This window comes from Podospora anserina, chromosome 6 (genome assembly GCF_000226545.1).
Source record: "Podospora anserina S mat+ genomic DNA chromosome 6, supercontig 2".
Taxonomy (NCBI): domain Eukaryota; kingdom Fungi; phylum Ascomycota; class Sordariomycetes; order Sordariales; family Podosporaceae; genus Podospora; species Podospora anserina.
In genome coordinates this window covers 987741-1000479 of record NW_001914857.1, presented here as the reverse complement: position 1 = coordinate 1000479, position 12739 = coordinate 987741, and the positions used below count along the sequence as shown (strand labels likewise).

The window sequence follows — 12739 nt, the reverse complement described above, 5'->3', positions numbered from 1 at the left end:
TGGAAGAATGGGGCTTGGTGTGCCTGAGGGATGGGATGTTTGAATTAATATTTGTAACACCGGGGCAAGGCATTGTGATGAGGAGCTGGCAACGGGCGCGTTTAAGGAGTTGGCTGGGAGGGGGATCAAGATGACGGGGTTGCATTATGAGGCGTTGGTGGATTGCTATGCTGATCAGGGGAAGTTGGAGGAGGCGTTGGAGGTGGCGAGCATCAAGGCCGAGTCGTACCCCGGGTTGAAGGAGGAGTCGAGGAGTATACTGAGGTTGTTGGTGAGGGAGCCGGAGATGGCGAATAGGGTGTTTGAAATTTTGGGAGAGTTGAAGGAGAAGGGGAGGAAGGTGCCAGCTTCGGGGCCGGTGGCGCTGTTGGAGTTTGTGGGCTTGCAGGGGGATATGGGGGCGTTGGTGGACGCGCTTGAGAGGGTGCAGCCGCTTATGGAGGGGAGTGATTGGGGGCTGGGATACCTGTGTAGACAGGCCAAGACGGCGGAGGATTGGAACCTGATTGCTCGGGCCTATCCGCGGATCGGCCCAACGATGACGGTGGGGAAGCCGTTGGTGGCCCTTAATGATACGGTGCGCAATCTTGCGGCTGACAGGGAAGGGGACCTTGACCTGGCGTTTGCGCGGTTGTGGGATATGGGGGAGCATTTGGTCCAAAGAGTCGCCAAGTACCCCACGGACGACACGCTGATGGCGTTGCTGGATCGGTGCTACTGGGAGAAGGATTCCAGAATTTGGGCCGTCATTGACTTGGCTAGGGAGAAGGGGATCCAGGTGGATGAGACCGACATGAAGAAGTTGAGCACAATTCCGAAGCCGGAGAGGTTTTTGTTACTAGCACCCGCAGGCAAGTCTTAGAGCACAGGCTGCAGGTTCGAAATAATGTCTTCATAAAAGAGTGTAAATTGAAGGCTTCACCATGGACGCCGTCGTCGACATATTATGCAGCTATCCGGGCAACCAATAGATAACCCGTATTCAGAATCCGGGGGTACCCCCACACTCTGGTCTAGACCCGCAAGCCAAGCCTTTCTTGGTGGTGATCCTTCGCTCTTGGCATTCCCGGGACCAGGTAGCGAATCAACTTGAACTGCCGAGCCAGGCATCTTATCAAGCCCATATCATTATGATCATCTTGAGCAGAATGCCATTAGGCCATGAGACCTGGTGGAAGCTGTCAGTAAACTTCAAAACCAGACTGACTTGTTTACCAAACCTGCTCAGCGCGATTCTGTTAGGTAAGGAAATTTAGCCAGGGCCACGCTGGACGGATAACCCGGCTGAAAACCCGGCCTCCAAGGGTCTTTTAATGTCTCGCTCGCTGTTCACACCTCGTAGGGAACGGGAACACCATCCCACCTTTCGGGTCGTCCCAGACCGAATGGCAGCTCACCTCGACCACCCATCACGAAACAGCCTTATCTTGCGGCGATCTGGCCAGCAGCGGTAACTTATCTCGACCAAACACCGCATGCTGCAGTCGGATCTTGCTTTCTCAATGTCCAGCAGCTATGATTCTCTCGGTCTTGAATAAGGTCGACCAGCAGACGGTTGCCACCCATGCCAATAGACTGCGTTGGCCTATCAGACAACCTCGCTCGTTTATTTCGTCGCGTGCGTCTTTGATATGCTCATGCTTCCCTCAATTCTCGCCATTCCTTTCTGTCTCTGAATTCCTCCACTTTTCCTGCCATCATTCAGGAATCCCAAACAACGTTTTGCCGGTAGCCTTGCCGTCAACCAGTGTCAACGCTAGCTATTGCCGCATCCCACCCGTGGCCCAAGACGAGGCTTACACAACAACGGGCGTCTCCTGACCACCCACCACATGACTGGCCGTGACTAACACCCTGCCGTTGCTGTTTTCCGGCTGTTCAAACCCAGATATTCCTCTCCTGACATTACGACCCAGCGGGTGAGAGGTGAGCGTTGAAAAGCCGAATCTTGAGCTGGAGCTTCAACCTCCAGAGTGGGCCGTGAAAAAAAAAAGTTGGGTGACCCCCGCGTCTCTAGCTCGGAACGCCCCCTTACCTTTCCCCGCAGCGGCAGCGGGTGGCCTGGTGCTTTCAAATCACTCGGCACTCACTCGCAGAATTGTCGGGTTCATCTCTGACACACCGCGCTCCGATTTTCCCCACCGTCCCGGCCATCGCGGGGCACCCGCAAGTCAAGCACCGCAATCATACAAGTGATCGGGATCCACCGCTTGTCCCGCCGCCGCCGCCGACCCGGAAGATGGAGGGAACTGACGTCGCCGTCGCCGCCTCGTTTGAACACGGAGATCTGGATGCTTTTGCGGGAGGGAGCGCCGACCCGCCACCACCATCCAAGAAGAAATCCAGGCGCGCCGCCGATCCCGCCAACCAGAAACGAAGGTGTGTCAGCACTGCTTGTATTGCCTGTCGCAAGAGGAAATCAAAATGCGATGGTGCTCTACCGAGCTGCGCGGCATGTGCCAGCGTCTACGGCACCGAATGTGTCTATGATCCCAATTCGGACCATCGCCGCAAGGGCGTCTACCGTGAGAAGACGGACAGCATGAAGGCCAGGAACTCGACTCTCCAGATTTTGATTGAGGCCATCCTCAACGCCGCCGAAGAGGACGTACCGGCTATTGTGAAAAAGATTCGTACTTGTGACAGCCTGGATAACGTCGCCGAGTCCATTCTCAAAAATGACATCTCTAACGAAGCAGATGAGGAGGAGGACTTTGGCCGATTGGACGACGACTATTCGGCAAACCTACCCGTCGAAGGCGAGAGGGAATTGGCGCGCAAGATGGGAGAGTTGAGGCTGGAGAATGGTTCGGTTCGATTCATCGGCGGGACATCTCATCTGATCTATCTCGGCGAAACCGCCAACGTACCTGACGAACCAGAATCCGAGAGCTACCTGTCGGGCGAAGATCCAGTGACTAGCTGGACCGAAGTGACCAAGGACACACAACTGATCGTTCACCTCATCAACATGTACTTCAACTGGCACTACCCCTATTTCACGACGCTGTCGAAGGACCTCTTTTACCGAGACTTCTTCAAGGGGAAACCACGAGGCCAGCCACGAACCACGGTGTATTGTTCGTCACTGCTGGTCAATGCGATGTTATCTCTTGGATGCCACTTCACAAGTGTACCGGGCGCTTTTGCGATATCCGGCGACAGTAGAACGAAGGGGGACCATTTTTTCGCCGAGGCAAAGAGGCTTATCGTGGAGAATGACGAGTACGAAAAGCCAAAACTCACCACTGTGCAGGCATTGGCGCTCATGTCTGTTCGAGAAGCGGGATGTGGTCGGGAGGCTAAGGGCTGGGTATACAGCGGTATGAGTTTCCGGATGGCTCAGGACATTGGTCTCAACCTAGACATTGGCGGTATCTCCAAGGACAAGGACTCGTTGGATGAAAAGGAGGTGGATGCCCGAAGGATCACATTTTGGGGGTGTTTCCTATTCGACAAGTGCTGGTCAAACTACCTCGGCCGGCTACCTCAACTTCCAAAGAACTCATACAATGTACCAAAGTACGATGTATTTCCAGACGAAGACGCCATGATGTGGTCGCCATACACAGATACCGGCTTTGACCAGTCTTCAAAGCAGCCTGCCCGAACAAGGGCCACTGGTTTACAGCTATCGAAGCTTTGCGAGATTAGCAGCGATCTGCTGCTCTTCTTTTACCACCCTAACCATATAGGACGCTCTAGTGGGAAATACGTTGAGCTTAAGAAGCTCAGCGAGCTGCACAGGCGACTAGAGGATTGGAAAGCAGAGTTGCCAAAGGAGTTTGAGCCTAAGGAAGGGCAATTGCCGAACGTCATCCTGATGCAGTATGCCTCGTTGATTTTTTTTTTCCTTGATGTGTTGTGGCTAACCTTGAGCAGCATGTTCTATCACCTGCAGTACATCCACCTGTTCCGACCATTCCTCAAATACACTCCGTCGTCATCACCATTACCATCACATGTCTCGCCCAGGAGGATATGTACTTCCAACGCTGGCGCCATCTCCAAACTGATGCGCCTCTACAAAAAGATGTATAACCTACGACAGATCTGCAATATCGCCGTATATATGGTGCACTCAGCCTGCACAATTCACATGCTCAACCTACCTGAAAAGACAGCCAAGAGAGACATTATCCACGGCATCAAACACCTGGAAGAAATTGCTGAGGATTGGCTGTGCGCTCGCAGAACACTGTCTATTCTCAGCGTTCTTGCGCGGAAATGGAATGTCGAGCTCCCCGAAGAAGCCTCTTTGGTGCTCAACCGCACCGACGAGAAGTATGGCACGTTTAGCACTTCGGACGTCCCGTCACCAAACAAATCATCACACTACTCGGCGCAGTCACCACAATCCCTGCCCGCTTCACCAAACAGCAAAGCCGAACACAGTCCACCAAACCCATATTTGTACCCATCGAGTCATCAACACCAACAAATGACCTTTGAAAGCCGCCTCCCAGCAGCCAGCATGTCCCCGGATATTCTCGCCAACTTCAGCGTGGCTGGGCTCCAACTTCCACAATCACAATCGCACACAGCTAGCACCACGGCCGCCACTTCCCCGATGGCCATGTCGGTAGCTGATCCCCTATCGGCAATGAACGCCTGGTCGACCGTGTCGCAACCACCACAACCGCCGATGCCTTCGTACAACCCCTCGCCGTTCAACCCTAACCCAAGGAGACATATCAGCTCGAATTCGGGGTATGTGATTGACGGGCAGGATTGGTACATCAAGGATGGCGTGAACTGGCAGCAGAATTTTGAGACATGGGGCATGTCGCCGAACGGTGGCGGACCGCAACAAACGAACCAAGGGCCGAGCAATGGTGATCCATCATCGCTTTTTATGTTTAGGGGGTTGAATGGTGGTGGCAGGGGAGGTAATGAGATGGATACCGGTGGTTTTGATAATTTGGGGTCGATGGGGACGTTGGATCATCTTCCTGGGTTGGATTAGATTTGTTGCAATGGGTTATCATTGGGATGGGAGCATTGCTGACTTATTTCGGATACTCTTTTGGGATATATTTGGCGGGCAGTGTACAAATTGGCTTCAGGTTGGTTACCTAGGTAGTTTATATACGTTTTCCCTTGTTGCGAATCGGATTGATTTGTTGCTTGGAAGAGTTAGGCATGGCATTTATTGCGTGATAGTTGCTTTGGTTAAAGCGATTGAATAAGCGTGTGAACATCTCTAGCCTTTTCGATTCAGTTGACATCTATCAAACAATTATTTCGCCTTTGCCTTCTTTCCCTCCTTCCCTTTGCCACCTTTACCTCCCTTGGTTTGTTCCCGATCCTGGACTACTTTGCTATTTTTCCCACCTTTCCCCCCGTTGACCCCCTTGGCCGCCAGCCATCCCCCTAGATCATCACCCTTGATGGGAAATCTCACAAAAGCAAGCTTGCGCTGCCTCTCGGCCCTCGCAATCCCGATCAAAAACCTCCTCTGAACGTCCTCATCGACCGTCAAGGCTTCAAAGTTGACGTGCCAATTCGCAGACACACCTCTCTTCTCGTTCAAAATCCTGATCAGGACAGTCTTGGCTTTGCCCGCTCCGCCAACGTCCGAGCCATGCCCAAGGGAAAAGTTCTCGTCTTCGTCGAAGAAAGGCTCGTGTGCAGGCTTGCTTGAAATGAATGTTTCCCACCCAGCCGCCCGCCGTTTCCTCGCCTCCCGCCTCTGCTTCCTCCTCTTGCCCTTCCACTGGTCATATTTCTGATCATACAGCGCCATAAACTCGTAGTCCACTTGATAGTCCTCCCAACCACCTGGTCCCCTGTCGTCGTCAAAACCATCAAACCGGTCCAAAGCCTTCATCGCTCTTTTATCACCCTCGAATAGCTTTCCAACGTCTGGTGGTTCCTCATCCTCAATTGCCGCTTCCCCCTTCCTCGACAACCAACCATACCATCCAGCAAATTCACTCATCGGCTTGCGAACATAGCCATCATCCAACCCTTTATTCAACGTCTCCACCTCTTGCTTGACCAACCCGAGATTCTTTTTGATTTCCAAGATCAAATACTCTCCAAACCCCATCACCCCCCGCTGCCGTGACTTTACTTCTTCACCTGCTACCACATCGTCAGCCATCTTTTCCCCTTTTTCATTCTCTATCCCATAATCTCTAACCTCATCCCTCTCCATCTCCTCCAACACCCGCTTATACACCTCCGCCTCACTCTGCATATCCCCCGCCTCCCTCGCCATCCTCTCCGCATCCTCAATCCGATCGAACTTTCCCCTCCCCACCGGCCTCTCCACCCCACAGCCATTCTCCTTATCCCACAACGCGCCCCCTACATTCCCCTCCTCCCCAGCCATCCTCTCATAAAGTTCATCCCCCGCCCCATCCCCCCCCTTCTCCGTCACACCTCTGATCCTCGGAATAACGTGCACATGCACATGCGGCACCGTCTGCCCTGCCTCCTGCCCGTCCTGAACAGCAATGTTAAAACTCCCTTGCTCCGGGGCGCCAGGGGAAGGGAAGTAATGCCTAGCGAGCATGACCTGGACTTTTTGGACGGTGGACCACAGGTCGAGGAGTTCTTCCTGAGACAAAGAGGTGAGGCGTTTGTGTGGGTGGATAGGGCACACCAAGACGTGGCCTGGCAAAAGAGGCTTTAGGTTGACGAGGGCAAAGGTGAGGGGGGTGAGGAGGAAGATTTGAGAATGGGGGATGGGATAGGGTCCGAAGGTTATGTTGGTGGGAGGGGGGGAGGATTTTGAGGGGGTGGTGGACATTTTGAGGGAGGGGATTTTTCTTGAGAGGGAGGGTGGTGGGATTGGAAAAGTGGTGAGAGTTGGTCGTCGTTGTGGTTGTCCAAGTTGTGGTGGTGGTGGTGGTGGTGGTGGTGGGGTAGGTCGTTTTTGGTGAAGCAAACGCCGCTGCTGCTGTTGCGGGAATGTTCCTGGGGATAAAGAACGGTGAGAATATACACCGGGAAAAGGCTTCAGCTTTGATGCTCGTGAGGAGAGCATGGTGGCTGGCTTACTTGGGAATAGCTTGCCGATCTGTGGTGTTATTGACTGTCGTTTGAAGCTGAGTGTTGTTGATGAGAGTGAAAGTGGGATTTAGCGGGCTTATAGCGGAAGAAGCTCGGCCTACATCAGTCAAACGAACGGTTGCCACAGCCACTCACAAAAAGGGTCCCCGCGCAGGTCACATCCGACCTCAATGTTGATGTGGCAATTGGCATTCAGCATAAAAGCAAGTATCTCAATCTTTGAAACGGTCGGGTGGGTAATTGGAGTGCAAAAGAATGCATTCGTTCAGTTCATGAATTTATGCAATGTCCTCAAGTTATGCACATCTACACCTGACTCTGTCTAATAACTTCGAGTGATCAACCTCCCAACAACCAATGCAATGCAGACAAAATCCCACCCATATTCCAGATCCATATTGACATGTGAAAGCTACATCACAATCAAGAGACTCTCGGAAGGAGCTCATCATCCTCCAGCGCATCCCGCTCACCAGGGGTAGCCACAATCTCGACTGGCTCAGCATCATCCTCGGTCATGTACACTGTAAAATGTCAGCACCCAAGTCTATTAGCTCTCACATCATTCAGTCAGGAAACTTACCTCCAGGTTTCAGCATAAGCGATGCGATAAACGTAGCACTGAACAGCCCAGCCAGCACCACAAAGAACGCCTGCGGATACGACGACACCGTTGCGGCATAAATCCCGTTAAACAGAACCGGCGCACCAATTCTCGCCAATGAATGAAGCAATCCTATGCCTCCAAGAAGCTGACCAACACGCTCAGCGGGCACATGTTTACTGAGTGCAGCTTGAATAGTAGCTGAACCGAGGCCACCAAACGCCGTGATGATGGCGCATCCAACAAATATCGCTGGATCCCGGACAACAACATACCCGATCACTCCCACCACGTCCGACAGAATCGCGCTTCTCAAAATCCAGATATCGAACTCGTCCGCCCCGTTATTCTTCTCCACAATCGGCGCAGTCGATTCCCGCCTCAAGCGAGCAGCCTTTCTCGTCCGGAACACATAGTTGATAACCGGGAAGATACCGAGCAAAACCACAACCCTGACCATCGACACAAGCGAGACAAACCTCGAGCTCTCCAAGTTGCGCCATCCAAACATGTACTCGGTGTACAATATTATAACCGTCCCGCCACTCATGGCAGCCCCGAGCAGCACCATGTCCAAAAACGCCAGGATCAAGAAATTCCTCCTCAACCTCGCATTGTGCGCTCCCTTGGGAAACAGAATCTTGAGCGGCGCAAACGGGTTCTGGTTCTTCATCATGTACACAACCCCATTGATCTGCTGTCCAAGCATCGCCCTCATCCCAAACACCCCAACCCTTGTCGCAACAGTCGGTGGCCGTCTCGCGGCCTTTTCAATCTCGTACTTCTCCCTCGCCAGCAATTGCCTCTTCTTTGACAGCGATTCCGGTGTGATAAACAACATGGAAAACACCCAGAATATATGACATCCCAGCGTCACATAAAAGATCGATAACAACGACCCCGTCCACTCAGCGAAATACCCCGCTAACAGCGGTCCAAACGCCAGCCCCATGAATAAGCACGAGTGTAGGTACCCTATCGCCACACCGCGCTTCGAAGGGGGTGTGCAATCGCTCGTGTACGAATGAATCAGCACACTCCCCGCCGTAAAAGACCCCGTAAGCCCATCAAACAACGCGCCCAAGATCAGCCAGTTGTAATGAATCGTTTCCGGGAACTTGGCCGCCAGGATGGTAATAATCTCATTCATGATCCCACCCAGCGCGCAAACCGTCAGCATGAGTTTCCTGCCATAACGATCCGACAACGACCCCAACTTCGGCGCCGTCAAGGCGCTGAGTAATCCAGTCAGAACATTGAGAACCATCATAAAGGTTGCGACAGACCGCTGAACTTCAGGAATGAAGCATTGGTCGTTGTCTTCGCCAGGAACAACCGGAGTGAAGGTGAAATCTGGGTCGCGGGCGGAGCGGTCGGCAAAGTAGCGTTTGCATACCAGCTCGAGAATCCTGTATCGATAATCAGCTAAAATCACCCTCTGTTTGACTGAGGGGGGGAGGTCATACAAATTCAGCTTTGGCACCACCGTCCCTCCAAATGCCAGGGTAAAAAGCGCATATGGTACCAAGAGGAACCAAACTGTCGGTCTCCTCCACCAAGGCAAACCCTCAAAGTCTGCGTAACCCACCCAGGCCTCTCCTTCATCTTGTCGTCTTTCGCTGGTGCTGGTTTCATCTCTGTCCCTTAGCAATCTTGTCGACTCAGTCGCGTCGGTGCCGACATCGGTTATTGTCTCATCGCGCGCCATGTTGTGAGTGCTCATCCAGGTACCCGTTCTGATATCAGGGATGCCGCGAAACAGTCTCTTATAACGCCATGTAACAAAGGTCCAATTTGTGATGTGAAACCGTTGAATGGTGGTTCATAAGGTGCAAGGAGAAAGAATTGTCCGCCCCGCAAACCAAAAAAAAAAAGATAAAACTGTCGTTAGGCGCGGGAGGAATTACGACATGAATTGGTTTTTGTTGTGAGGAAGTGATTTGGAGCTAGTGTTATGTAAACTGGTGCTTCGTGACCTGTCCCGAGCTAAGATAAGATGGGACGAGGCCCGGAAGTCCGGGGTTAGGTGGGATATCGCCGAGGTGAAGAGGCAGTCTCAACTAGACATGAATCAAAACTATAGTAGGTGGGAAGAGAGCGACAGACAAGCGGCAGATTTTAGGTCCTAGGGCATAGTACAGAGAAATCAAGGTCGACGAGAACAATAACGAAAGAACAATCCCAAGCAGGGATACGCGCGCACCTCGGGACCGCAGGTGGTTTTATGAACTGTTCCTGTTAAATTCAAGGCCTGAGAAATAAGGTAAAATTACGGGGCGCTAGGCTATGAGATCTATAGGGACTAACGGGATTACACAAAGTAAGCTATAAAGAAAAGAACTTTTAACTTTTATAAGATATTTAAATACTTTTGATACTACTATTTTATTAGTTCTCGCTTTTTTCAACTAATTAATATTATAATTCATAACATACTTATTAATATAATCTAATTAATTTATAGAATTTAATTTTAATAATTATAAATTTAATAATAGTTTTTTATAATTAAAACCTTGCTTTATGATCATTATAATTATTTAAATTTATATATAATATATTTTACGAAAATGACTAATTAAAATAACTAAGATTAATAATTTATAATGAATGTCTTTAACTTTAAAATTGCAAAATATATTTAAAATTAAGTTTTTTACTATTATTATAGTTTATAATATGTAGTAAAAATTATTATTTATTTATTTTTATTGTAAATCTTCAAGCTATAGCTAAGAGAAATATATTGTGTTCGAAACCTTTATTAGCTATAATTTAAAAATCTGTGCCTTAAAACATTTTTAAAGGCTTTTTATCTTTAATTTATATTGAAAAAAGTGCTATTAAGGCTTGTAAAATATAGGCTTAAATAGCTATCAGCGTAGTGAAATGGTAAAAAAACACACAAAAATAACCACAGCACCACAAATATCCCCTCAACAGGTCCCTGAATAAACTTACCTACATGACAGTGACTCGCTCGCAGGCCGCACTTCACGTAAGACGAAGAAAAGACACTATGGGCTCGCAGGCCACATAATAAGCACCGGATTAGCCTGATGAGAGGGCCAGAATTGCCTGCACGCGTGCCAGGCACAAAATACGAAGAAATAAAAGTCGATGTCCCGTCTAAAATAGACTGCCAGAAGCAGACCGCTTATATACATGACCCTTGAACTCCCTGAGTCCTCGGAGAGCCCCACTTTCTCACTCGTACCCTCAGGCTTATAGCCGCACCCTAAACCACTATTATTGAAATGGTGAGAAAACACACAAAACAACCACAACACCACAAATATACTCTCAACAGGTCTCAGAATGAACACACCTGCGTGACAGTGACTCGCTCGCAGGCCGCACTTCACGTAGGACAAAGAAAAGACACTATGGGCTCGCAGGCCACATAATAAGCACCGGATTGGCCTGATCAGAGGGCCAGAATTGCCTGCACGCGTGCAAGGCACAAAATACGAAGCAAAGAATAAAAGTCGATGTCCTGTCTAAAATAGAATGTCCGAAGCAGACCGCTTATATACATGACCCCTGAACCCCTGAGTCCTCTGAGAGCCCCGCTTCCTTACTCATACTCTCAGGCCTGTGGCCGCACCCCAAACCAAACCTCCCTTCGCATTTGACCACTACAAACCAGTGGGCAAATGCGTACACAAGAAAAAAATCCCTTACAAACAAAAAAAAGAAAATATCGTTCAGCAGAAAGAAGGGAAAACGATGTAATCCTGCTATCCCTTTATCCATTCTCCCTTGATCAGAGAGAAGAGCACCCTCATTTCTCGGATCTCAGAGCATACCTCCGTCCCTGTCGAGCCATCACAACTGGTGACCTAACGACCTCCTCCCTTCGTCTCTGAGGAACTCCAGGAGCCCACTCCCATCCCATGAAACCAGGTGTGTGATCAGGCGAAAGGTGTGTTGTTGGCGATCCTGAGTGGTCATAAGTAGGGGGACGGGCAATTACAGGCCCAGAGAGGAGCGGCGAGTCCATTGTCACAGGAGTGCGGAACCCAAAGGGGGTTGCTACCCTGCTTGGTCGTTGAGAGTTGCTCGACACGCTACTTGGTCCAAACCCTTCATGATCAGAGGGAAGACCCACGACGCACTCATCTCCCTCAACAGTAGTAACCAAAGCTAACGGAGAACCAGGGAGGGAAGCAAACCGGGGAATTGGTGGGGACTTGAAAGGAGACGAGAGGGTGCTTGGCAGGTTGAATCCTTCCGCGTCCATCAAGTCCTCCAGGCCCCTCCTCCTCCATTTCTTATCACGCACCCTCTGATCAGGCTCACAACCCAAAGACCTTTTCACATAAGCCATCCACAACCTCATCATCTTCTTCCCCGCAACGCCCACGGTCTTGCAGTCTCTGTAGCAACGATCTCCTCTCCAAGCCTTTACTACCGTTAAATCCTCCTCTTCACCGTACGAAACACCTCCCTGAAAGTAGGTACGGCAGTGCTCCAAGACCCAAAGACCACATTCCCACGCCCCGCCCTGTTCACCGCAGGCTGGCCTCCTCACTTTCACGTCAAGGCTGCAGTGGAAAGCGTGACGGATGTAAGATACCAGGCAAGAAATAGCATTAGCTTGATACCCCTTCCAATCCTTCGACGAGTCCATATAAACCAAAATGCCAGTAGCAACGTCGTAGATGCCCACTGCCCAGTGGCTTCCGTTATTGACATGAATGGGGAGGACCCAGTATCGTCGGTCAAAGGCGTTGTGGTTGTCGTTAGGCAGGAAAAAGCGCATCGACGACTTCATCATAACAGGGTTCAGAGGCTCTCCAGGGATCCATATACAACGCTCGAGGATTCCCTGAAGAGAGTACCGAAGAGCGCAGGTAAGGACCGAGCTAGTGAGCCACTGCTTGGCCTCTAGTTGACCTTGAAGGTCATACATAGCGCAAGTGAGGGAAGCTACATGGATACCGTAGATGTGAGTCCGATCAGGGGGGGTCGTTATTCTCAAGCCAGGAAAAAGATATTTGATAGTGTCAATCGAAAACTGCTCCACGAAAGTGGTGTTGATCCAGTCGGGCCGCCTTCCCACAACATGATCTCCTGGGTCGGCAACCAGGTTTAAGGCAAAACGAACAGGCC

General features: G+C 50.6%; 4 protein-coding genes across 4 annotated transcripts, besides 3 other annotated features; 2 read left to right on the top strand and 2 right to left on the bottom strand.

Moving 5' to 3' along the window:
- Positions 1 to 46: 46 nt before the first annotated feature.
- PODANS_6_3650 (uncharacterized protein) lies at positions 47 to 862 on the top strand (the record flags this gene model as incomplete). Its single annotated transcript, XM_001910088.1, has 1 exon — positions 47 to 862. A coding segment is annotated over one exon (816 nt), but the record flags the coding sequence as incomplete, so codon positions are not given.
- Positions 863 to 2239: 1377 nt separating this feature from the next.
- On the top strand, positions 2240 to 4966 carry PODANS_6_3660 (uncharacterized protein; the record flags this gene model as incomplete). Its single annotated transcript, XM_001910087.1, has 2 exons — positions 2240 to 3828; positions 3883 to 4966. 2 exons carry the CDS (start codon positions 2240 to 2242, stop codon positions 4964 to 4966), a joined length of 2673 nt encoding a protein of 890 aa, XP_001910122.1.
- A 273-nt stretch (positions 4967 to 5239) lies between these two features.
- On the bottom strand, positions 5240 to 6994 carry PODANS_6_3670 (uncharacterized protein; the record flags this gene model as incomplete). The annotated part of the gene is made up of 1 exon (XM_001910086.1): positions 5240 to 6994. The coding sequence occupies one exon, from the start codon at positions 6992 to 6994 to the stop codon at positions 5240 to 5242; it is 1755 nt and encodes a 584-aa protein (XP_001910121.1).
- A 592-nt stretch (positions 6995 to 7586) lies between these two features.
- Positions 7587 to 9347, bottom strand: PODANS_6_3680 (uncharacterized protein; the record flags this gene model as incomplete). Its single annotated transcript, XM_001910085.1, has 1 exon — positions 7587 to 9347. The coding sequence occupies one exon, from the start codon at positions 9345 to 9347 to the stop codon at positions 7587 to 7589; it is 1761 nt and encodes a 586-aa protein (XP_001910120.1).
- Positions 9348 to 10510: 1163 nt separating this feature from the next.
- Positions 10511 to 10870: a long terminal repeat (LTR grenouille).
- Positions 10871 to 10880: 10 nt separating this feature from the next.
- Positions 10881 to 11240: a long terminal repeat (LTR grenouille).
- Positions 11241 to 12738: a repeat region (transposon grenouille copie 4).
- Position 12739: the final 1 nt, after the last annotated feature.